We start from the raw sequence: 25,779 nt of genomic DNA on the forward strand, positions 1-25,779 counted from the left end.
GGCCTCTCTATGAATCTGAAAGAACCCTCTTTTTTATCAGTTTTATCCATGACACATTTACATCAAGGCTTCAGAACATCAGCTTTACGTAAAGCAGCACACAGTGGGCAACAGACAGCAGATGGATACTCACTTGCTACTGAATGCAACAGCCATGGTCTCAATGGCCTTTTCAAAGTCTTTCTTTTCAGCATCATTGCTGGTTTCATAATGAAATCCTGAGAAGGACATACAAAAGATGGATTCATCAGACTTTCAATTAAAGACCTACAAAGTTACATTTTGAAAGGTCACATCATTAGCAGCTGAACATTAGGACTCAAAACGTAGCTAGACAAGCAAGTGTACAAGCTTGTCAGGTAATAGATCTGCTGTAATGTTTCAGTAATGGGACTACATGAAACAGCTTTACCTTTGACCTTAGAGATAAGCTTTCCGGCTGCGGTGAGTGTCTCCACTGTGTTGAGTAGCGGGTACAAGCTGATGACCTGCCGAAACACCCGGAGCACCTCCCCCAAGCACTCATGAGCCAGCGGCCGACGGTTCTCCAGTTTACCTGCAAAGAAAACGTGTCAACAGTTTCACATTTCATCTCACAAATGAATGGTAATGAGTTACAGAAACTGTGCAAACATCAAGACAGTTTCAGATAACTGGACGACACACAGACAACCTGTATATTGTTAAGGAAGTGTGATGAACTGACTGTAGTTGACGAACACAAACTTCTGGTTCACTACATCCACCCTCAGATCATGAGAGTGACTGATACAGAAATGAAAATCCTGCCATTACCAATGCATATGTTTGCACTAGATTGCTCAAGTATACACAGGGTATTTTTCCATCTAACTCCTTTTGTGTTCTACAGAATAAAGATGCCCAATATGACATTCTACTGACACAAGTAGATTCTGTCATATAATCTATACACCATCAATACAACTTTCACACTGATCCTTACTCTTATACTGTCTTATATGCATTGTAAATATTCAAGTAAAATTACTCTGAATATTCAATATAAAAGTATGACATTAATACATCTGCCTTGCCTTATGTAATAACAAGGGTAAAAAACAATGGAGTAAAAATCTGATTTGTGGCAGATGAGTGGGTGTCAGTAAGATCATGGGGGCTTTTGACACACAAACAAAAAAAAACATACACAAGCCATGTGACAGACAAGTGCACCCAGTCGTCATTCAGCTGCTCTGTGCTCTAGCACTGCTTTGAAGCTTGCAATGCCACCTCTGAAAGCCACTTCCTCTTCCCCTGGCCTTACACCGAGACTCAAAGCATCCTGTGTGTGTCTTCCCCCTCCACATTCTGCCTGCCGCCGTGACAGTTACAAGTGCAAACGCACAGACTATTACATGAGTCTGGATCAACTGAAAGTGAAATAACTGGTTCTAATGAGCAAATTATGCTTGTTGTGGAATTACAGAGTCCAGTGCTTCTCTAAAATAAGCCACCAAGCAACCTCTTCAGTCAGCTCCACTGGTTGTGTGCGATACAATGTGCGCAAAGTGTGAAAAACTTGGATATGAGACGAGAACGATAGAGGCAAGCTGTGAATTAAGGCCATGAACTTTGTGAGCCCTGTCCATTCACCAGAGAGCTGTATAAAACCATATCTATGAAACTAGTGTACGCAAGAGATGGAGGTACAACACTATGCTTCACTTAGAATGGGGTCATAACCAGTTTCCATTTATGGGGTTTAGGCCACACGTTTCTTGTATTTATTCAGAAAACTCAATAAAATAAAAAAAATCAGTGGAATAGACTCCAACTTCAAAAATTGAAAGCAGAGAAAGAAAAAAATTGTCCAACTTTTACTCTAACGTGAGAAATTCTGTTTGAGATTTATGAGATCAGGGGCGATGCAAGATAATTTGGGCCCTATAACAGACAATAATTCTGGGCCCCCCGATAACATATAGTATTATTGGGAGGGCACTCTGGGGGCCCCCTGTCAGTGCTGGGCCCTTAGAATCATCCTAACTCAACTAACCCCCCCCCCCCTTCGTGCCCCTGTACGAGATTATGTGCCAACATGTTCCACATCTGACTACTCTGGCCAGAATTAATACTTAATAGCCTACATCACTGCACAATTCATTAAACATACTTAGCATGTCCGAATATGTCAATCAACACCTTCTTTCACACAGACAATCATTAGATCACGGTTGCGCCATTCTGCTTCTTGAGAAAGTTGGACAGGGGGGGGGGGAGTGTTCTCTCTTCTGCTGTAAACAAGAGCTGGCTTCCTGCTGGAGTGTGGTGTAGCCGCAGAAGCAGAGCTTAAGAGCACAAGAGGAAGCCACTGCCAGTTTGTGTCAACCTGGCCCTGCCTCTCATCACTCACAACAGTCACATGGCCGAGAGAGAGGGAGAGAGAGAGAGAGAGAGAGAGAGAGAGCACAGGCAATGGGCAACGTTAGGAACAGGTGCCAATGCCCCTGCCATTAAACATACATACATGGGAATCCCCTTGAATTCCCCTATCCTTGCCCTTGACATTATTTCACTGTGTAAGTAAGTTCTGTAAGTTCACATCTGCCAAAAATCTGATATATGTCTAAAATTGGATAAAGTGCCTTAGTACACTCTGAATCGTAAAAAATAGACTGATGCTGATGTTATGATGCTGATGTTCTAGGTGACATGGTGATGCCTTTTTTTGAAGTGTATCATCAGACAACAGCCAACCTTCTTTCCCCCTCACCTTCACCAAGCACCACATCTTTGAGCTTGTCCACGGCCTCAGCAAAGCGAGCCACATCTCGCAGCAGGAGAGGAATGTCCTCCACCTCGATACACACAGTCTCCGGGCTGTCCAGGGATGGACTCTGTGCCTGTGCCCCTTTTGTGTAGCCCTTGCTGAAGACCCACGACTGCAGTGGAAACCCCGCGGCGCTGGCGTGCCGACTCAGGGAGGGCGGCCGCTTCAGGGTGCCCCCGGGCGAAGGGCAGCCCTGTCTGCCATGATGCGGGGTGGGGGTCCCCGGGCAGGAGACAGGGCTGTTGTTGTGGCCCGGGGGAGAGAGGGTGGTACCGGAGGAGGTGGACAATGTTGGGGAGGCACCGTCGGGGACATCTCGCTTTGGCTGCTCCTGGAGGGCAGACAGCTGGGTTACACAGAGGGGAGACAGACGGGCTGTGAGAACACAGGCTACGCCCAGACAGACCCACCAAAGGTTACGGATTTCTTTTTCTAGTAGGCAGCTTTTTGCCGATGGTTACCAAAATAGTTGGTAAACAAGGGGCTTCAGGAGTCTCTTGTGTAATACACTCACTTCCTGTAATGCCCAGTCACACCCTAAAGCCAGGAAGACGCAACAAGAAAAAAATGAAACCAACACACTTTTAAAATCATTCAATCGTGGTTAAATTTAAGTGCCATACACATAAATGTGGACAAGAAGAAAGTCCTTTCTAAAGTAGGCTAACTTGTTACCAATCATGCATTAGCTAGATAAGAGGAACAAGAGTTTAGTACTCTGTGTACCTGAGACACAAGGCACCCACGCACAAAAAATGCTTTCAATTGTCCACCTGTTGGGTTTTAAGCAGGTGGCATACACAAGTTATATTCATGTAGCCTAAATTACCCCTAGGCTACAGGGCAGTCAAGCTGACACCCATGTCGACCTAATGTTTAACTAGACCTGAAGGTTCTGTGGAGTAATATCAAAATACAGTAGCATATGCAATCAACACCTAAAGGAAACGTACCTGCTTCAGCCAAATGTTGTGTCTATTTGGCAAAATGTCCAATTTGCCTTTAGACTCTGCTTTCTTAACCCGTTGGCCAGTTGCATATGGGCTGTATCCGTTTTTGCCAATAGTTCCACGTTTCAACATTTTTGTGTAGTCTTGGAGACTAGGCTACTTCATGCGTGTCAGAGCTTCAAATTTATACCTCAAAATAAATTAAGGAGTAGCCCACTGATGGCATCATTTCTAAATATGTAAATAGAGCCTTGTAAAGAGAAAAAAAAAAAACGTCTATGAAGGCCAAGGCGCTCAGGTTACTTTACGGTTGCATGCCATTTATTCTGTGTAGCCTATAATTTCGGTCACGAATCAATTATATGTCTACATTAAAAATACCGCAAATTTCAAAATAAAAACTGTGTACTCACGTATAGTAAACAATAGCTTACTGTTGCCTATATTTTAAACCACGTTGGTCACGGTCACTCTTAAATCGATGGTCGCTAATAAACAAGTAGCGTAAGCCTTTTTAAGTAGTTAAACTAAACTAAAGTCAACCAAAACAAACATTACATAGGTTACATGCACTTGCATACCCGCGCACCTACACTATAGAATTTAATTAGCCGTTTCAAAAGAAGTTTAATTGGCTGAATGCAGCAAATCGTCCTTCACACAACAGTGAATAGTCGGAAATTCAGTTGAGTGACAGGAGGAAACAGTGATGATACATGTGCAACTTACTGACGAGAAGCTCTGAGGCGATGGACTTCCTGCTCGACTTCTCTTCGAAATGGATGGCGTCTTAATAATTTCCCGTCTCTTTTTGAACATCTTTAATTTGCTTTTCGATTCCCCCCCAATTTCTTTAAGTTTAAAACACAACCCCCCCACCCACCCCCCTACTTTCCAGTCAGGTGGTTTAGCGCTTCTAGTGGTCTCTCTTCCATCAATTCCGATCGTTAACCAAGACAGCTGTCTGAATGTTCTGTTGGCATCACTCCTCGACTGTTGACGCCCTGCGTGATCACCAACTCCAGTCATGGTAGCATCCGCTGCACATTTACCACGTTGGCAAGCAGAGCGCCGCGCATGTGATACGTAGTCATCCATGAAAGAGGGGCAAAGGACAAACAACAACCAAGTAACAGTTTGAGATCACAAACAGTATAAACATAATAGGGAACATGTAACAATTATTCTCCCTTCATACCTCAGAGCTTTCTTTACTACGACAGAGAAGAGACTTGGGAGCATGTAGTCACTCAGCAACATCAATCAAATGAATATGGCTAGCACCTGCGCGCCGACCACCTGACCAATTTAATCATTAAGGTGAGGTTCTTCGCCCGCCCATACTGGTTTAACTTGATGTAAATCCTTGAGAGTGTTATAAACATTTTAAGACTTAAACATCATTTCTGAAAATGCAATGAAAGCACCTGTTGTAGGCTACATTTTTGCAAGTGTGCAATTGCAATCAATCTGTGACAACTGAGCAGGTTCTGATACACTACATTCATGAGATATCAAGACATTGCCTGACAAGCATGTATATTTTAGAATATTTTTTATTTAAAATTAATTAACATAAACCTCTACAATCGAGCCAATCACACTCTGTGCACAGTCAGTATAAAACATCAAGGCTATTAGTCAGCAATTGTTCATGCATAGGAGTATATGTCCAAGAGTTTATAGAGTCAGCGTACAGGACTGAAAACATAGCCCCTCCAAATGGCTAATGGCCTCAGGTAGTGTTGTCTGTAAGGTCATCTCCCTCTTGGCAATCCAAACAAAGATATCAGGAGGAATATAAGCAGCAGGCCTTTCCAGGATAAATAATACATAAAATGTGCCCTTTACAGTTCTGTGGCTGGACCCCATTCTTCTTCATCTACAATGACATCCTCAATGTCATTTTCATTCTCTGAGCTGTCACTCCCATTGATCTGAGTCCGACGATTCTGCACTGCCTCATGATGTGCCAGCCTGTTGGAGAAGGACAATATTAGTTTAGAAAACGTGGCCATTTCTCAAATTGTATGGTCATTATAACACTATAGATTAGAGCTCTTGATTATAATAAATCTGACTTCTACTGAGCTTCATAAATCGCCTTTGTACTGGCATACATACTACATTTAGGATCTCTCCTCTGATGTGGTGATGATGCCATACAGTACTTACACAAGGAATTGAGGGGACCGTCTTTCTTCAGTCTCTTCTACCATGCGAGTCTGAGGGAGGCAAGAGGGTGAGAATGAAAAACCAGAGAAGTAGCATTTATTCCTCATCATACGAACATACAAAAGATGAGTGGGGGTGTTTGTGAACAGGTACCTTCTTCAGCTTCTCCTCTATGAAAGACAGCGTGACGGGGGGTGGTGGTGGAGGAGGAGGACTATCTGGAGGAGGCTCCGGTGACTCCGAGGCCGCTCCTACGGACCTGGGGTCTGGGGCCCGGAAGTCCGGTGGTCCATCGGACGGCGAAGTTGGGGCTTGAATCTCCGTGTTGCTGTAGTCCGAGTCACTAAAGCTTCGTGGGGATGGGGCGTCATGACGTGGGGGGCTGTCCGAAGGGGGGCGCTGCAAGCGGGGCTGTGGGACGTGGAGGATGGGGGGCCGTTCGTCAGGGGGGAGCTGGTACACGGGCTCTGCCACAGAGGGTGGCGCTGGGCTGTAGCGGGCCTCTGGACTGGGGCTATCATGGGCCCTGGCAGGCTCGGAGGAGCGGGCCAGTGCGGTCCCTCTGCTCCGGGCGTGACGCGTGATGTCCGGGGGGCTGAAGGCGTCGTCGAGGTCTTCGTTGTCAGTGTAGAGTTCTCCAAGCTCTCCGTCGGTGTAGGCCTCGCCATCCGTGTCCTCGTAGTCGCTGGCGCCACGGCTATCACAGCTCAGGTAGTCTGAGACGTGGTCAGGGGCCAACTCTTCCAGCACCTCGGTCTCCCCTCCCTCCAGCTACATAAAAAACACACACCACAAAAATTCATCAGTTCTAATAATTAAGCAGGACAAAGTGCCAGATTTATTTATCAAGTGTGGTCAGAATCAACCGTCCATGGATGCAATACTGAGCTCAAGAGGACACACACTGAAAACACCTTCAACACTAAAACAATATAATGGGGTGTGTGTGTGTGTGTGTGTGCGTGCGTGTGTGCGCGTGCGCGTGTGCGTGTGTGTGTGTATCAGTGGTCATGCGTACCGTAACCTCGGAGACCCAGACGGGCTTGGCTTGTTGTTGCCTTATTTTGTCTTTCAGGACCTCATACCATCTATGTGAACCAGGCTGCAAATTGATGCGGGCTGTGGAGGCAAGATTGATTATTAGTTATTGAATGATAAATGTTTTATTTGGTTGGTTTCACTAATACTGTGAATGTATACGGATAGGTTGCTTGGTAATGCTTTTTAATGAAAGTATCATATACTTTACATAATGAAAGTATCATCATAATTCATTATATAGCCTAACATGGGATAACATACCAGAGAATAGATGACTGTAGTTTTTCTTAATTTTCAAGGCAGAGGTATAGAGGCGGCGAGAGCTCTTGTTGGAGTCAGGAGCATAGCGTTGCCTCATGGTCTTTACATCTTTCCGGCTCTGTGGGTCCAGGAAGAATACCATGGGGTGGTACTGTATGTAGTTCAGCCTCTCCACCGCTGTAGGTGTGATATCCAGTAAGGGATGCTTCTCCTGAAATGTGAAAAGGAATGTTTGATCAACACCAAGTTACTAAAATGCTGTATATCGAGGAAAAATGTGATTATTTGCATTGCAATTCATGTTTGGCCTCTTACCTGTTCAGCTATCTTCCTCACAGTATCCAGTTTGATCACAGTGGACGAGGTACGCTCTGCTCCATTCCTTGGAACCATATCTGAAACATAAAACAACATTAAGAACCCTCTAATGCCTCTAAAAGAGTGACAGTTACTGTTGCTTAAAAAGCAACTCACCTGCAACTTGAAATTCATCTGGCATTTCCCCTGCCAACTTCTCCATGGCAATGTCATTCAGAGGGCCAAGAATGACAATGGGCCGTTTAAAATTAGCTGGAAGAGAACAGAACAAAATATTACAAGGTTAGCTACATTCTAACTAATCACAATGTCTCCCACGTCAAGGGAATGATAATTCATAGGATTTCAAGGATTCAAAGATTTTCATAGATGTCCAAAAATGCCTCTTGCTAGGCCTCCTTACCTTCTCTCAGTAGGACCTTTTCATAGGCTGGAAATTTGCCCTGGATGGTTAGCTGCAGGAGGTCATCTCGCGTTCGCCGGGCATTTTTCTTGGCCCCGCGAAGCCCTCTCATCTTCCAGAACTCTGCCCTCTGGCCCGAGGACTGTTTCTCAACTGCTGATACTCTCTGGGCCTGCTCCGTACTGGCCAGTATCTCAGCCCTGCAGGGCGTGGGGGGGGGGGGGGGAATAACACCATCAGGTCAAAGTCAAATACAGACTGCTTCGTAACCACACGTTTGTGCCACATAATTTGTTTGCTTCAAACAAGGTCACCTATTTTAAACAGTCAACAACCACAAACCCTTTGTGCACCGTTTTGAAGTGAGCATGAGTTAAAAATGTCCATGCACTGAGTGCCAACTTTAAATAAAACGATCTGAAGTAAAAATATAATTTATGTACTTCATGTGCTCTCCTCTTTGACCTCAATAACTTGATGCCCATCTGGATATCCATTGATATCTACAGTAGCTGAAGTGTGTCTGGTTTAACACACCTTGTCTGGTTGGGGATGGTTCCCTTGTCCATCTCGTGCAGGTCATTCCCCATGCGCACAGCTAACCAGTTGCCCAGCTTCCCACGGTGCATGGTGTCCAGCACACGGAACACCTCCCCGCGGGTGAAGCTCAGGCCGATGTTCCCCTCTGCCTCGTGGTCAAAGTGTGTACGGATGTAGAAGGAGTCTCCAATATTGGACTTCATAATCTTCCTGTAAACTATGGAAGAGAGAGACACAGGGGATGAGGAACTGAGTTGTGTCCAGACAAGGTCATGATGATGTTGCAAAACTTGAGTGTCTAGGTTGTTATGATAAGTAGGCCAAAGCTCTTCCTTAGCTCTCAAACCTCCCAATGGCATAATGCCTTACACTCACTGGAGGAACATACTATTTCCTGGGATATGACAGGGGTTTGGACAGACAGCGTACACATCAGCCAACCTTGTATAGCAGTTATGTTACCATAGCTATGCAACAATTTATCACTTTTTGGGGTCAATTTCTGTAGGTTACTTGTTTTGATATAATTTTCAAATTCATTTGGGTGACATGGGTATATATGAAAGTCATATAAATACACAAGTTGTTCCCAATACACATAGAATATACACTTCACTATACTATCTTATTCTGTGTTCCAGGATAGAACACCCAGAGATAATGTGAAGAATGCTTTTACAACATGATATTGCTGATTATATTTACCATTTACCACGTTAGCAAGCTTTTATCGACCTTTTATCAGTTGGTGGAGTTTGTAGGGGCTTTTGCATGTATAGTTGCATGCTTAGTTTTAGACCCCAATGTTGTACTCTTGCTTTAAAATACGAGCCGTGTACTTACTGTCCATTTTGTTCTGTGTGCGGAGGGAAATTGGCTCCCCTGTGCGGATGTTCAGCAGATACATGGCTGCTTCCTCTCGTGTGAAGTGGTTGAAGTCGACACCATTTACCTGCAAGGGCCCCCAGAGTTAGATTGAAACTGATAGTATTCTCACCACAGGAAAAACATCCATGTGCTGCTCTGTGCATCGGAGAATTAAGTGGCTCTATATTTGATGGGCATTTGTAGAGAATGATGAGGGCTGACAAAGAACTTTTTTTGCTAAGATAGCTATACAAAAGTGATTGTAGTTAAAATACTACTCTATTTACCTGCATGATCTGGTCCCCTTCCTTCATCCCCTGCCTATGTGCAGGACTGTTGGGTTGAACTCCCCCAACGAAGATCCCCACATCGTTTCCTCCGACAAGCCGCAAGCCCACGCTGCCGTCCTTCACAAATTCCACAACATTTTGGTCTGAGCTATACCTAAGAGCCAGAGATGTGAACTCAGGTTATAAATTCCCAAGCATAACTCTGAGGTAAACATAGGTTAGCACCTACTGATGTGGGAACAAGGCTATTGAAAAATAAGACAAGTGAAATCTCACCCTGGGATCTGTGTGGGAAAGGCATCAGGAGGGAGGGAGTAAACTGGCTCCTCAATAGCCCTGACTAGAGGATAAAGCACACATTATTATAGAGTTGCAAATCAACAAAATTGTTTAGAATGTTTTGTTTGGAAGTGGAAGAAGACAGAATATGCACTTCCTGTACGAAGAATGCTTTGTGTCTTTCTTATGGTTTTGATTCAGGAAACAGTGATCATGAACCACCTCATTGGCTACTCTCCTATCACTACACTAAGAGAAAATGTACACCTACCATGTGGTTTGTTGTGGCTTGCCCTGGACACATCAGAGCGCACAGTGCCATTTGCACGTGGAAAACTGAAAGGAAAAAATACCAGCCCACTCAATGTTAATTCAAACATGTGCTGCCTAGCAGTCTTACAGCACACCGTACCTAGGTGTGTATTTAGATTTTATTTCCCATTGATTACAATGGTCCAGCTAGAAGGAGGAAGTGCTTTTTTGCCCTTTCTATGGATGGCAGTCATCTGAGACTGGTGAGAAATCATGTGGGGTGGTGGCCACTGAACTAAGCCATGATTAGAGAGCAGGAAGAGAAAGCTCTGATTGTGTACCTGTGGTCGCTCTCGTCCGTGCTCTCATACCGCCTGGGGGGAGACGGGGCCCGCTCAGACTCAGAGGACTCTACAGCACACACACACACAGTGAACAGGAATGTTGAGTGTATAGGAGAGGCATCAGAGTATAAAATCCTTATTTTACTCATCTCTATTCTGTTGTATGACACAATCATAGTCCTCTGTGACATGTCCTATACTGCTGTATATAAATGTACTGGTTAGAGTACATGTAGCGGTACAGACCTTCAGGTGGAGGTCTGGCAGGGGGTGAGGCTCTGCGTAGAGAATCTGCCTGTCTGACAACGACTGGTGATGCTCGCATTTCAGGAAGACTTTTGGCATAGGAAGTAAAAGGTTTTAATTCCATTTTTTTTTAATCAATGTCTGAATTTTAACTCCAATATTTCCTACATATGAAATGACAAAATGTTTGCGGTTTAACTCACCCAATTGCTCTCCTGGAGTTGTTGGATCCCCTGCTGATGGGAGAATCCTGTCTTGGAGCAGAGGCATAACTTGCCTCGGACTCCGAATCCGTGTGACCTGTTTCAACACACATGATGGTAAACATGTCTTATCACTGAACAGTGAGACTCTAGTCACACTTTTATCAGGGGTTTTCAGGACATTTCAAAGCAAAAAGAAAAACACATATCTCTTCAGTGACCTCTGACATCCAGTTAATGATAATGCATTAATGGTGATATGGTTTGGCATGTCTTTGTGGCAAGACATTTTTCACTTTGGGGCCCTTTGTTAGTTCAGCTAGCCTGATTTCTGTTATTCACGTCTAGTGTTGGTCTCTTTAAATGCCTATACAGTAGCTTACAGAAAAGGCTTGTGTAGCTGCAACAATCCTACAATGTGTGCTAAAGGCATTTGACACTCACCCCGGTAGGTGGTGGGATTGGGTGCTGTGGGAGGGGTCCAGCGCGGGGGCTCTACCGCAGGGGCTTTAGCTTTAACAACGCCCGAGGGCTTTCTGGAAGAGACAGACACAGAGAGGGAGGTCAGGAGGTGCTGGAGATAAGAGGGAAAAGGAGAGATGGAGAAAGAAGGGGAGGGACAAGGAACCAACTGCCAATTACAATACCGGGAAAAAATGAGTCATCTCACAAACTTTGTGTAACTTGACCCCACTGCCCAATGCAGGCAATGCCTCCTGAAATCCAAATTGATCTCTTCATGATAGGTTAAGTGACCCCTGGCTTTGATCTATTTCCTTTAAATCTGAGGCAAACCGTTTTTATGACATGAACTTTCTTCCTCTATAGGCTTAAATCTGTAATGGCCGACTACAACGTAGAGTGTACTTTTGTGTAAGACTGGAGTCTAAGACCAGGTGATTACTAATAAACGTATTTGAATAGTTTTGATAAAAGAAAGGGCAGGTGTTTATGATAAAAGATAAATTAATAAAATTAAAAGCACAGGAATATGCTCAAAAGATTTGTTTCCATTTTATTATTTCATTCGCACACAATATTCACATTGTAACACACCGTTAAAAAAATAAGAAAAAATTAAAGAGCTCAAACTATACACAAATGATGAGCAAAAAAAATGCAAATCATATTCTGAAAAAAAAGGTAAATAATTTAAAAAAAAAAAAAAAAAAACAAAAAAAAAAAAAAAAAATTCATGACCAGAATAGAGTGGGAACAGTCTGTATTGGGGAACTGGGTCAAGGCTATGGTCAGGCATGAGTTGATCAGTAGCCCCCGTATCAGTGGCCCCATCCCCAGGCTCCTTCAGAAGGGCCCGCGAGATGGGGGCGGTTACTAGGCCTCCTCCTAGTACCTGTATCTGCTGCGTGAGTCCTGGTGGTGGCTGCCATCTGACTCCGACTCCGAATCTGTGGAAATAATCAACCGTCAAACATGCTTCTTAGCTCAACATCTCACTGTGATATTGCCCAACACCTGTGAAATCTTTACAGTCTGTGGTTCCTAACAAGTGAACCCATGCTTCTGAGGCTCAGGATTCTGTGGGGGAGGTCTCCGGCTAGGTGAACAGAGAGATAAAACAGCTGTTAAGGCTTGGACAAGAGCTGACCTGGCGGTGGAGGTCTGTACGGCGAGGAGCCCCTGGAGTTGGCTCGCAGGCTGGGGGGTGCCAGGTCAGGGAGGACTTTGTATCTCGCGTCCATCATCTTGGGACTGTTGCGTCTGGGCGGGGGAGAGCCGCTCCTGTCGGAGTCCGAATCTGAAACAGCTGCAGGGGGAGCGAGCAGGCAGGTCAAAATCTGACAGGTACCAAACCCTGAGGTCACTACAGTACTGGTCCACTTCTGTCTCCTCGCAGCTCTTGTTCTATGTACCACCTGCTCCACCTTTCACAAGATGTAAACACACTGATCTCTTACTAGAGTGCAAAATCATGTCTATGATGACTGTGCTACATTGTTAGAATGATCAGCAATTCCGTTGTATGATATACTTGTGAATGTATAATAATCTTATGATTTATACAGCGGTGTATTGTGACTATCTGCAGACCTATTCGATTGCCGTGACGTCTCTGCGCAGGTTATCTAAAGGGGTGTGGTGTAGGGCGGTAGAGGAGAGGGCGTACGTTTGCGTGGGCGTGAGGCTGAGGAGGTGGGCCGGGGGGCGCTCCAGTTTTGGGAGACCGGGGAGGCGCGGGGATTGGGCAGGGCGGAGAGGCCGGACAGAACCCTGCAATCAGAATCAACTCCCATCAGAAAAACATGCATCACAATTCCACCTACAGAGAGAGTTGTACCAATTTGGCTCTTGAAAACTAAATGTTGGCACGTGTGTGGTGTTAGCAATGCGGTGATGTAATATCTGACACGTCTCCTCCCATGTGAAAGTCCATGTTCACCTGTATCGGTCAGAGTCGGTCAGATCTCGGCTGTCCTTTCTTGCAGGGGGTGGAGAATTACTTCGGTCTGATTCAGACTCAGAGGGAACTGCAGCCAAACAAAAAGAGTCAAGGTAAACAATTAGGTCACTCTGGGCGTAGTAATGAAGATTACAAACATACTACAGTCCATTACAGTGAGAGATGACTGTTGCATCTGATTCCATGTTGTCACCATTTGGTAACCTATCTAAGCATATGATGTTAGCTGATTCGCTACTAGGGTTGTCTGTGTTTATCTAGGGTTGTGTGTGAGTATCCAGGGTCGGTGTAGTGCTGGATGTCCTTCGAGCTGGTTCGCTGGACTCACCTCTCCGTCTGGGAAGGCTGTGCACAGGAGGTCGGCTCAGCGTTGACCGCACGGGAGACGTATCGCGGGACTTCAGCATCGGTGGAGGAGCTTCTGCTCGAGTTCTACAGCACAAATGTTTCAGAGTTCAGACGAGAGATCAAAATAAACCGAATAAAACATGAGATCTGTGGAAACAGGTGAGCATACCTGTTTGTACGGCGCTCTCGGGCTGCGGGACGTGATGGTCTGCCCCTGGTGGGGGAATCTGAATCCAGATCTGAGATGTCTGAGGGAGTGAAGCATCGAATCAGATATTTGATTTAAAAAAGCTGGTATGGAATGTTGCTCACTCTATACCGGTGGTTCTCAAATGATGGTACGCGTACCCCTGGGGGTACGTCATTTTCAAAATATACAATCATTTTTAAAATGTTCAAAATATTTTTTTCCAAATGTTTGAATTTTGTATGTGTTTATCAGTTTCAAAGTTTAATAAATTAGACACTGATGGCACAGTGCTCTGTTTTAAGTCTTTTTTTCTCAACTAAAAATGCTTTCCGCTGGTTAAGGGGTACTTGGCTGAAAAAATATTTCACAGGGGGTACATCACTGAAAAAAGGTTGAGAACCACTGCTCTATTGTGGGGCAGCCATGGCCCACTGGTTAGCACTCTGGACTTGTAACCGGAGGGTTGCCGGTTCGAGCCCCGACCAGTGGGCCGTGGCTGAAGTGCCCTTGAGCAAGGCACCTAACCCCTCACTGCTCCCCGAGCGCCGCCGTTGAAGCAGGCAGCTCACTGCGCCAGGATTAGTGTGTGCTTCACCTCACTGTGTGTGTGTTCACTGTGTGTTGTTTGTGTTTCACTAATTCACCGATTGGGTTAAATGCAGAGACCAAATTTCCCCTCACAGGATCAAAAAAGTATATATACTTATACTTATACCAATATAAAACATACGGATTATCAGTGGACCTTGTCCCTCCCATCTCCATTATTCACCTTCTAGCTCGGAGCTGTCTCTGCGCCGCTCATCTTCGCTATTCCGTGGACTGTCCTCCACCTCAGGGATGCTGACCAGGAACTTTCGGTTGTCCCGCAGGACCACCATGGTGAGCTTGCCTTTTGACTTCTCCACAAGGTGCTTGGTCTCCAGCAGTGAGAGGTTCTCTGTAGTCATTCCGTTGATCTACAGAGCATTCAGGGTCATGATCAAATTGGAAAAGTCATTTCAATTTCATTGTCGGAGTCATTTCAACATCACGATGACTAACCACAACCAAGACCATACAAATGGATTTTACCTTCAGAACAAGATCTCCCTCCTGCAACGTCCCTTGTTTGGCAGCCAGTCCAGTAGGCGTCATGTGTTTAATAAAAATCTGGCTTCCCAGCTTCATTCCATACTCTGAAAAACACCATATAATTATCAATCATCATCATCATCATCATCATCATCATCATCATTCTTCGTCTTCATTCTTTCTACTATACTCTGACAAACACCATATAATTATCATCATCATCATCATTCTTCGTCTTCATTCTTTCACAACACATATAATCTACTCGATCACTCTAACTTAACGGTCATCTCCATTACTACTTACCGTCCGTGGGCTTCTTCTTGATCAGCGTGGTTCTGACGGGCTTGTCCGGGGAGTCCTGTTGCGGCAGGCGTTTGAAGCCGGACATGAGGGCCAGGTCGTGGCCATTGCGCTCTGGGGAGGCGCTACGGCCCCTGCGGGGGGCCCTGCCATAGCTGGGGCTGTCGGAGCCCCTGCGCGGCCGCCGGTGGTTGGGGTCGTCGGCCAGCAGGTTGGAGCTGGACTGAGCACGGGTCGGCCGGGTGCTGATGGGGATCTGGATCATCCGCGGCCTCTTCACTGTCTGGAGGGGATGAGAGGGACATTCACTTGTAGATTTAGATAAAAAAAAAAAAAAAAAAGGAAAACATCAAGTAGCTCCCTCTATGAACTGAAACAGCCGTAATGTTGACCCATGCAGTTCAATTTGAATAATTAGCAAATACATTTTGTAACTGACACAAAAACTAGGCGAAAACCATTCCACTTCCACAAGATGACTACAAGATGAGGTCAACTTCCAACCAAACAGTGATCTGTGAATGACATTATACTGCTAAATTTGGTAGCCCATAGAGCGTTTGTTTTTGTTCTTACAATGTTGGCTACTTTTCCACAGGCCTTCAGGTTCTGAATTGTGAAATTCGACGTGACATTCTCCATGGAGACCCCATTGACCATGACGATCTGATCTCGGGTCCTGTTCAAAGAGAGGGAAGAACAATGGCACCGTCAGCTTTAGCATGGAACAGGTGTGTGTGTGTGTGTGTGTGTGTGTGTGTGTGTGTGTGTGTGTGTGTGTGTGTGTGTGTGTGTGGGAGAGACGGAGATGGACGGGCAGTCACTGTCACTGCTGAGAGTAAACAAATGGCAGGTTAGACCTGTAAAACTGTAGTCTGAAATCAAGAGGAAGTGTATGTGTGTTTGTAAAAGAACGCAGAATGTCACAAGTCGAAAAGACAACTCACTGTAGCTTCCCCACGGCAGGCCCATTTCTCACCACGTCAGACACTACCACCGCCTCTCCTGTGCCGGGGTTAGGCTTGTCTCGGCCACCAGACAATGCAAAGCCAAAGCCTATTTTCGAATCCTGAGGGGGGAAAGAAAGAGGGAGAAAAAGAGAAACAGAGGTAGAGAGACAGAGAGAGAGAGAGAGAGAGAGTGTGTGTGAGTATCACTCTACAGTCACATGACCTCCCGAATCTTAAATTCCAAACAGCAGGGTGTGGTTGACAGTGGCTGCGAAATAATGGCGCGTTAAGCGTCACGCTTGTCACCATTGTTGCCTTAACAGAGGCAATTCAGTATTTTCCCCTCAACTCTGTCCTTCAAAACAACTCACCACTGTTTGCACAGCGCTAATACTGAATACTGTGCAGGGTGCGTGTTAGTGTGAGCAAAAGCCTAGGGTAAATACACTTACTTTGTTCAGGGTTATTGTGTGCTGCTCCCATATCGTCATTTCCTCCATGTTTGGGTGCTGAAAGAAAAAAACTGAAAGGTTAAAGAGTCACATCCAGTCAAAAAAACAACAAAAAAAACGCCACTTTAAATCAAAGTTGATACAAAATAATGCATATTGACAGTAAAAAACAAGACACAAAAAACTACAGCACAAATCCATTCGTAAGGCCTCACGTTTTGGCAGAGCTCACTCTCCTGTGTGCTCTCAGTCTGAGGTGAAACAGGAAGAGTGAGTCAACATGAGCAGGCCCACACCTGTGACATTCCTGAGGGACAGGTAATGGGGAGGAGCTCGTCCCGACGACAACCAACTGCAGCAGCACCTGCTGCTAGACGCGCGTCACGAACAGGAAGAGAGACGATACCCGACACCAATAAACCGACAGGCTGTGTCGCGACCAATACCTGCACCAGCCTCTGGACACAGAGTCTCGTCAAAGAGTCCCCTTAAAGCATTCTTAGCATGCCTAGCCTCTTCTCACTGCGCTTCAGGCACACCTTGATATTTCAAACCTAAACACCGGGGCCAGCTCAGTGATAAGCATTTACAACATATTTACTGTACATACAAGTACTTAAGTTTTGTTAGTTTTTTAAAAGGTGTTGGTTTTTAGGTGGATTGGTTTATTTAGGTATTTCAAGCTTCAATACCACACAATATATCCATGTATTGTGAAAATGTATCCCAATGCCTTCCACTTTGTATGACAATTTTAAGAATATTAAGGTCACCCAGTTTCAACATTATTTAAACTTCTGTACTGTAATTCAGTATCCATTCAATACAGTAGCAATCATTTTTTTGGATCCATATCAAACTGTTACAAAACTGTCAAAGAACTTGACAAACTCTGTTCTTAAATGTGCACCTATTCTTCACAGTATATTTCAACTGATACTAAACCTTACTGAGACCTTGAATTTCCCCTGGGGATCAATATCAAGTATCTATCTATCCATCTATCTAAAAAATTCCAAATCAAAAAGGTGACCAGCCTAAAATGTCTCACTAAAATTATGTTCAAAGTTCAAGTACGACACACACACACACACACACACACACACACACACACACACACACACACACATCAGTGCTGAGGCATTCTAAAAATGTTGCCCTAGTGAGGCACCTGAGGGAGATCTGGTCAAATGTAGGCCGCTGAGGTTAGAACAATGGCAGTGGATTTCAGCTCCTCAGCAAATAAAGGGCATGACATCATGACTAAGTGCAAAATGACTTCCCATACAATTTCCTTCGCTGATTCACAGCAGCAATGGAACTAGGTGATAAGCGTCACTCTAAGATGGCTCAGCCATATGGCCTAGCACTGAAACAGCCATTTCAGATTGTAGCAGAAGACAGAAAACCGCAGGGGGAGGGGTGGGTTTCTACGAGGAGGGGGAAGACAAAGAACTAGGCAGACAGACAGACAGACAGAGAGACAGACAGGCAGACACACATTAATAGGCACAGCTGAGGAAATACAGTCTAACTGCTTATCAGGCAATGCAAATGTCAGTGTTTTGGATATAGGGTATTTTCGAAAGGGCCTCTAGGCAAGGCCATCCAGGAAAGTAGCTCTCAGGAGCTTTGAAAACATTTAATATGTAACCCATTAACACCAACTGGGATTTTCAGATAAACATCATGGGCAATATCAACTATTCTAGACAGGGTCACCTGATAAAACCACAAGGCAAGGTAGGGCAAATACAGAGCACATTGAAAACAACAAATGTTGGCCAAACTGCTTCGAATATGAACACAAATAACACTAATAAAAGTGTTGTTTTAAGTAATTCTAGTGGTAGTAACTTCTTTTATGATGTGATTTGTTGCTTTACACAACATTAATGTGCAACCAATGTGACATCCATGTCATGATCAATGTAATACAAAAAGGCCCTTTGCTTATTCTTTGTCTACTACTCATCAACACTGAAAAACCATCAAGCTCACTCCACAAAAACAACCGGCTACCAAAACAGCTCTTCAATGAAAACATACAGTACACGTAGTTGATGTTTAAACGAGCGCTTGACCAGAAAGCAACATTCTTGGTTCAACACTGAATATGAACTGAACTATGACATAGATGATATCAGGCTTGAACATGTAATTGTTCACAGTTAAAAGTTTAGATTTACATTTCAAAAATCAGCACATGACAATCAGAGCGGTAGCAGCCATATGTTTATCCATGGCCTACACGTACACTGTTCACAAGTAAATAGAAGGTCTGATGCAGAATACCATATTACAAAACCTTGTTTGTTCTTAACACTTTTCATGTTTCTCTAAACCCGGAGGCAATGCGATCTTAAGCAGAAGACTAAACTGCACACAATTTAAAGACCGTGGGGACTGCAAATAGTGAGGAGGAGAGCAAACAGGGAGGAGGCTGTAGCACTCACCGGGTTCAAAAACCTAACTTCCATTCCTAGAGCAGCAGAAACACCTGCTACCTCCGCAGCTCTGAAAAAACCCAACAATCTGCCTTCCTCTCTGTGTTGCTCCAAGAAAAAATACAAACTACAACCAAGGAAATGCGTTCAATACTTCGCCCAGCAGTCAAGAAAAACAAACAAAACACAAATCCATCTTTCTTGGTGGTGGATTAATCGATTTGTAAGTCAGAGAAGGATCAATGGCTGACCGTTATGTGTTTGTTGGGAGAGCAACACCTTGCAGAAACCCCGCCTACCTGAGACCTCCCCCTCCCTCTGCTCTCCCACCTTCCTGATTTGAATGCCCTTACTTTCTATTGCCCACCGTTACCATGGAGTTAAGGGGGAGCCTAGTAAACATAGGAAATCCCACAACACACAGGATGCAGAAGGCACCAAAGCACCTTAAGAGATTAAGCACAAAGTCATGGATTCAAGAACCCTTTTGAACCAGATCATATCTTTATTGTGCATACAACCTAAGTGCTCAGGATATGTACCAATCCCTGTAAATAGTACATTGGGAATTACCCTGTACCGAATTATTTAAAGTGAGTTTTTCCCTGACCTCATGCACCTGTTGCTGAGGAAGAACCCATGATTGAACAGAACCCTTGGACTTCCTATATAAAAGCATGGAATGCAGCTCTTAGAAGTTAACAAAAAGACTGACCAATTCACTGCAATTTAGAGGGAGAAGTCCAGGTAGGAGAGATTTGTTGACAACACACAGCTTCAGGGTGAAAATGGACTTTTGCAGGCTTCGTTACTCACAAATAACAAATATCTACCTGAGAACATACTACAGAAATGCATGCAATCTCACATGCATACAGGCATACACAGAGACACTCAGGACAGGACAGCACAGCACGGGATTCCAAAAGTGTGTGTGTCTAACGACATTCATCTGGGTCAACAGGCCATTTTCTAGTCAGTGAAATACGAAAGCAGGGGGAACTGCTATGGTAACAGAGGGAATCATTACCATAGGATGTCAATTATTAACCAGGTGCATATAAGACAAAAGGCAGAGGCCAAGTTTCAGAAAATGCTGCCACACTTGCCGAAGTAACAGAAAATAATGTCTAACACTTGTTGGTTTGTTTGTTGCGTAACTCTCTTCCGTTTGCATGTGTTCCTTAGACTCTCCCTCTCTGAAGACAACGATCTACACATTCCACACAAGTTACACTAATTCACAAGGCTAACTGTGATGAACAAAGCTGAAACTGTTCTCCTGACATTGCCTCCATGTCCCATCACCGCAACTGATATCAATCATGAACTTCTCAAGGGGATGCGGGACATGCTGGGCTCACTCTGGGAGGAGGCTCAGGCTTAGCCAGCCGGACAACATTTCACCAGCCCGGGGCCATACCAGCCCTGCACTTGACAAGGACTGTGGGGCCACAGGAACAAAAGCAAACAGCTCTAAAGGATGCACTTCTGCCATTTTAAAGGTGAGGGGCCCCTCCCACTCTCTCTGTAAACAGTCTCTAACCACAGAGGGACATGCTTTGGTTCCAGCGCCACACACTACCACCCTGGGAAACTACCTTTGACACCACCATATTGATACTGTTAAAAGAATATGGTCACTTCATTTCAATCAATGTTGATGTTGCATCGGAGCAACAGAAACAAAATGTTATCCAAGCCATTTGTTTCAACAGAAACGGTTTGACATGTTTCAGCTGGAATAAAGGTATAAAACAACCACACTGGCCTGATCAAGGGCCATTTATCCTCACTCAGCACAACCTCTATAAGAACATCATATTACATACATCCACAAAAGAAAACAAGGGCACATAATATTATACTGTAGACTAAACCAAACAATATATATATAGAAATCTAGAAGAAGGAAAGGATGAACAAGTCTATTTCATATAGGGACATTACTAAAGCAATATATCTTGCCAGATGATCTCAATAAGATAAGATATTATTTACAGTACATCTATGGACTGTGATTAATGTCTAAGTGCAACAAAAACAAAGAGAGATTGTCATTTGGGAATGTGGCTGCCGAAACTGCAGTGAAACTACTAAACATGTGGAAACCTGTAGAGGTAGGAGAACCTGTAGGGTGGGTTGACAAGAGTGTGTGACAACACTGCTGAACTTATGCAATAAAAATACCCATTCCTGAAAACACATTAGGTATCTCAAACAGCTGAAGGCTTGCCTCAGTTAAGGCCACTCAGTTCAAAAGTCTCAAATAGATTCTCACAGTGAGGATTTCAGAGTCGTTTGTGGACCTGTATCCAGTCTACATGCTGACAATGTGGAATGCCAGACATAGCTTAACTGGACAAACACATCTGACATTTACCCTCCAGAGAAGAAGGCTACTCTGTGATGAGGAAGGTGCCATGGATGAGTTGGGGGCAGAGGCCCATAACTTACTATCAGACAGGAAGTTTTTAGTCATTAGTTAATTTCTAGACCAAGATGCCAAAAGCAGTCATAACTGACCCATCCATCACATGAAGTCTAAACTGAGGCAATTGTCAACACAATCTAATATTTAGTGCCTAGTGCCTAAACGCTAACTCACAATAAACATCTGCTGAACAGTCTTAATGAGTTCATTCCAGCTTCGCCTCCATCTCAGAAGTATGTGAAAGAAAGAAACACATTTGTATCGACAGCAAAGCCAAAGCAAACATTCCTAACTTACTTTAAAAATGGTCTCGAAAGCAGCTGATAAACCGATGGGAGCCGATAAGGTCGTGCTGGTTTCAGATAACTTATTGATCAGACGAGTCAGACGTAGAAATACAACAGTTGCAGTTTACTCTCACCTGCAGATAGTATTCTGCTATTCCCGTAAGGAAGTCCAAGAAGCACCTAGTAGGTGCGGTTGTTCCCGCTGTCAGGGAGTGCTGTTTCTGTGCAGCTCTGTTTAGAGCAACGCGCAAAACTTCACCTAAGGTCAAAAAGTGGGCGGCGCTCTTTATCATGCAATTCAGGTGAGAATGGCAACGTCAAGGGCCATTTTACACTTCCGGTACGGTTCTTGCGAAACATATTGCGTTTCCACATGTCAGCCTTACACACCTTGTTAGTTATAACATACATTAGGCTATAGTCTATGTCAGCACATTGCGAGAAGCTACACCTCCTCCCAAATAGTGTAGTCTTATGCTTATCATGGTATGTTCTGATGATTACTTTATATTAGGCCTATTCATAGACTAGGCCTACAGTTAATTTTCTCTGTTCGTTGACCCTTTGTTTGTGTTGTCGGTGTACAATATCATTATTTGTAAATACCCTTATTTTTACGATTGACTGGGATTATTGGGAAATACACCACGACTTCCTTTGTCTTCATCATAACCAAGTCTGCCAGACGATGGCGCAAGAGACCAAGTTCAGATAAAACAGCTGAAAACTATGACCTAGTACTGTTACTGTAGCCTAAATCATAACAGCAACAGACAAAGTGTGATGATGACATACCGGTAACAAATAAACAATGAATGACTAAGAAATCTGTTGTTATCGGTTATTACAACTCAGTCTTCTTTATGCTGCGTTCAATTACTATCAAAACATCTAAACATGTTCATTGCTTGGCTATGAGTGAGTAAGTGAGTGAGTGAGTTACACTTGGGAAACACACACCATTAAAGTCTGTGATGTGAGTTATGTGTTACTGTTCTCTTGATACATAAAAGGCTGCAATATCATGCACAGCAATTCATTTGCTTCAGAAAAAACAGCAGTCAGACATTGTCAGCAATCTTTTATTTGTTTCTTGACAAAGTTTAGATTGCACCAATTGCAGTATGTTCCTTCTGTTACAAGTAGAAAACAATTTGAAAGAATTAGTCAAAAGGCACAATTTGTACAGTATATACATCAATCTAAATTATAAATATATAGAAAAAAATAAAGGCAAACAGAATGAAAGTGCTGAACACAACTTTACACAAATAATATAATTTGCTCTTGTCATAGATACAATCAGTAGCATGTTTTTTTTAGCAATAAATTATCTTTGTATATGATATCTTCATGAATACAAAGGTGGAGAAATAAAGACAAAGACAAAACCTAAGATCCACCAACAAACAGCTGAAGCCCTCATACTAATATGCAGACAGCAGAAACTGAATTTTGCCATTCTTAGTGCAAATTTAAATATGACAATATGATTAGTAGCCCATATAATATTATTATTTAAATAAAATAATTATAATTATAATCTGGTTGTTTTGCCTGGTTTCTCCAACTTCTGTCTCTTTTTAACATCTATTTCATCTCAACCAGGTCAACATAAAAATAAATCTACTTAGACTGTAAAGACACTTTGTGTGTTGTCAGTGGTACAGTTAACATACATCATCTGTAGTTATGTGTATTGCAGTATTTGGAGTGTCCAGACCCATTGGAATGTACTGGGAAAAATCATCACTCAATTTTACTTGAAAAACATTTTGTTTCCAAAATCCTCAGATATAATGTGACTAATGCCACGTAAATACATGTACATCCCATCTGATAAAGGGTATTCAATTCTATGGAGACAGAACACATACAACGGGACATGATGTTGGATTAGATCATGTATAAAGGCATGTGTAGAGTGTTCTTATACAGGATAATACATATGATATGTATGTTTATATATGTTAATCTTATGATTTAATATGTCTGGAGTCAGATATTTAGGGTTTGGCGGATTTAAGTCTTAAGGCAAATTCTTCAAATGGGACATCAAACCAACACAATGATTGCACAAGAAACCTAACTGTGTGCAGATTTGCCTGGAAATATACTTCTGTAGGCACAGTACAGTTCTACAGACGATTTGGTTTCACTGCATGATAAAAACAAGAAGTCAATCAATCAGCCTTCTCACAGAAACAGCATTTGATCAAAGACAAGTTTTAACGTTCAGAATCACAGAGGTGCTGTTTCTACATGTGACTCCAATTAACCAGAAGTAGGTCCCGTTAGGCTAATCAATAAAGCAGGGCCATGTCCACATAACTATGGCACAGAGACTTCAGGCCTTCAGAATCTGTGGAATTGATCAATTATAGTCTACGCTGGAAACAATCCCTCCATGTTCATAACACATATTCATAATTTCCAGTCTGAGACAGGCACAGCATACTAAGAGAAGTCCAGCAAGAGAAAAGCACTTGTAAGTATCACCCAATGTGAACAAACAGATATAGATTCGATTCACTTCGGTCACAAGTAGAAAGACAATCTCCCACCTGTACACCACACACATATATGTACAGTATATTAATTCCTGAGTTGGAGAATAGGTCAGATGTAGCCAGAGAAGTCTTTTGTTAAATACTTTGGTATAATTCTGCTAAAGTAAAGACAAATTACACTTAAGCAAGATTTACTTACAAAGAACAGAAGTAGACCCTGAGGTCTGATACAGCAGTGATGAACAGTGCAATATTACACATAGGCAGGTTAGACTTAAACGATCTTTGTTTCATTTTGAATTCTGGAATCTTCCCTGACAAGTTATACTTTAACTGTAGCCATCCATCAGGATCACAGTTTGAAACGGCAAGCGTGTCCCTTAAATATAAATAAAACAAGCAAATAATTTAACAAAACGAAGCTAGCTCTGTTATCCTTTCAGAGCACATTGCTTTTATCCCCTCACAATGTTTCTACAAAGGTCATGAGTACTAAAAGCACAACATTTGTTCTAAAAAGACACGACATATAAAACGACCACAACCCACCACAGTTAGGCGCTTGAGCTGAAATATTTAAGTTTCAGATGTTATTGCTTAAGATTGCTATTGGTTGTCATTCGTTGAAGTTCCCTTGGGGGTTCCCTGGTAGGAGAGCACAGTGCATTACTTGAAAAACAACTCGACCAAATATGAAAGGTTTCTAAACTGCAGAGAGAAGTTTTAACAACAGCACTCTATTAAATCAATTGCGCTGATGGAATAATTGGTCAATTTTCAAGGGGAAAAAACAAAACAAAAACAAAAAAACGGAAGTGCTTCATAACACCCTCAGTCTTCCTGAGAATTTCGCGAGAAGAGGCAATGAGGGGAGCGTCTGACGGATGAGGTGACGCCAGGCCTTAAGGGGAGGCACCCACAGAAGATGAAACTGCTGCAACATCTCAGATGCCTTGGCGCGGTCTGTCTCATGCACTAACTAGAGAGAGGAGAGAGAGGCTATCGCCCATCCCCTCCTTTTTATTGGGGTTTTTACTCTTCCTCTCTCATGCTGGGAACCAGGATTTTGCTCAAAACTAGATCGATAAATACTGATGCATTTGTGGTCAAATACAGAATGCACATTAGTCTGAGTGTGTTTAAAAGAGAACATTCCACTATCTCCAAAGGCACTGTGTTAATAGCAGATTGTAACCTCCCTCTCCCACCCTCTTCCCTAATTGTTTTAGGAAAATTCCGTAAAAAACTAGTGTGAATAGTGGGTTTCAGGGAGGGAGGGGTGTGTGTCAGGGAGGTGGATGGACAGCTGTGTGGTGAAACCTATTAGAGTATTTTTGATCCAAATCCGAACCACTACCCTTGTCAGTTTGATGTTACGGTAAAATACCTCTGTATAACACCT

The 25,779-nt window shown here is 43.4% G+C and overlaps 2 protein-coding genes and 1 long non-coding RNA gene across 11 annotated transcripts in view; 1 reads left to right on the forward strand and 2 right to left on the reverse strand.

Moving 5' to 3' along the window:
• arhgap45b (Rho GTPase activating protein 45b) overlaps window positions 1-5,085 on the reverse strand; it is a 16,331-nt gene extending 11,246 nt beyond the window's left edge. Inside the window, exons 1-5 of one of the 5 annotated variants that reach the window (XM_042057392.1) lie at window positions 4,940-5,085; window positions 4,471-4,781; window positions 2,735-3,137; window positions 413-556; window positions 134-218 (exon numbers count right to left, since the gene is read on the reverse strand). In XM_042057392.1, coding sequence (XP_041913326.1) covers window positions 134-218; window positions 413-556; window positions 2,735-3,137; window positions 4,471-4,770 — 932 coding nt within the window. In that variant the 5' untranslated portion in view covers window positions 4,771-4,781; window positions 4,940-5,085. The other 4 variants (XM_042057390.1, XM_042057391.1, XM_042057394.1 and 1 more) reach the window with 4 other exon arrangements.
• Window positions 1-9,212, forward strand: part of LOC121678146 — a 14,105-nt gene extending 4,893 nt beyond the window's left edge. The window contains exons 2-3 of the long non-coding RNA XR_006021167.1: window positions 8,734-8,735; window positions 9,200-9,212. This is a non-coding gene — a long non-coding RNA (uncharacterized LOC121678146). The remainder of the gene's footprint in view (window positions 1-8,733; window positions 8,736-9,199) is intronic.
• Window positions 5,280-22,134, reverse strand: tjp3 (tight junction protein 3). Of its 5 annotated transcripts, none has more exons than XM_042057389.1 (30): window positions 22,002-22,134; window positions 16,700-16,756; window positions 16,245-16,366; window positions 15,874-15,976; window positions 15,301-15,580; window positions 14,995-15,098; window positions 14,693-14,879; window positions 13,900-13,978; window positions 13,711-13,814; window positions 13,362-13,449; window positions 13,089-13,192; window positions 12,570-12,728; window positions 12,315-12,369; window positions 11,405-11,496; window positions 10,961-11,057; window positions 10,758-10,846; window positions 10,509-10,578; window positions 10,187-10,251; window positions 9,913-9,976; window positions 9,634-9,790; window positions 9,323-9,431; window positions 8,477-8,696; window positions 7,940-8,139; window positions 7,693-7,788; window positions 7,534-7,613; window positions 7,219-7,429; window positions 6,935-7,035; window positions 6,070-6,687; window positions 5,917-5,966; window positions 5,280-5,718 (listed from the first exon to the last, which is right to left on the reverse strand). In XM_042057389.1, exons 2-30 carry the CDS (start codon window positions 16,745-16,747, stop codon window positions 5,589-5,591), a joined length of 3,882 nt encoding a protein of 1,293 aa, XP_041913323.1. In that variant the 5' UTR covers window positions 16,748-16,756; window positions 22,002-22,134; the 3' UTR covers window positions 5,280-5,588. The 5 variants fall into 5 exon arrangements, with proteins under 5 accessions (XP_041913323.1, XP_041913320.1, XP_041913319.1 ...); XM_042057386.1 differs by having other exon boundaries at window positions 21,878-22,095; XM_042057385.1 differs by lacking the exon at window positions 22,002-22,134 and adding an exon at window positions 19,156-19,382.
• Window positions 22,135-25,779: the final 3,645 nt, after the last annotated feature.

The sequence above is a fragment of the Alosa sapidissima genome, chromosome 12, assembly GCF_018492685.1.
Source record: "Alosa sapidissima isolate fAloSap1 chromosome 12, fAloSap1.pri, whole genome shotgun sequence".
NCBI lineage: Eukaryota > Metazoa > Chordata > Actinopteri > Clupeiformes > Clupeidae > Alosa > Alosa sapidissima.

Excerpts from the sequence above, each read along its gene's own strand:
- tjp3 (XM_042057385.1), bottom strand. The coding sequence starts at position 19,179 with ATGGAAGTTAGGTTTTTGAACCCG. Across the intron at positions 15,977-16,244 it reads CCTGCCGTGGGGAAGCTACA|GACCCGAGATCAGATCGTCA; the intron begins GTGAGTTGTCTT and ends CTCTTTGAACAG. Across the intron at positions 9,977-10,186 it reads AAGCCACAACAAACCACATG|TCAGGGCTATTGAGGAGCCA; the intron begins GTAGGTGTACAT and ends TTTATCCTCTAG.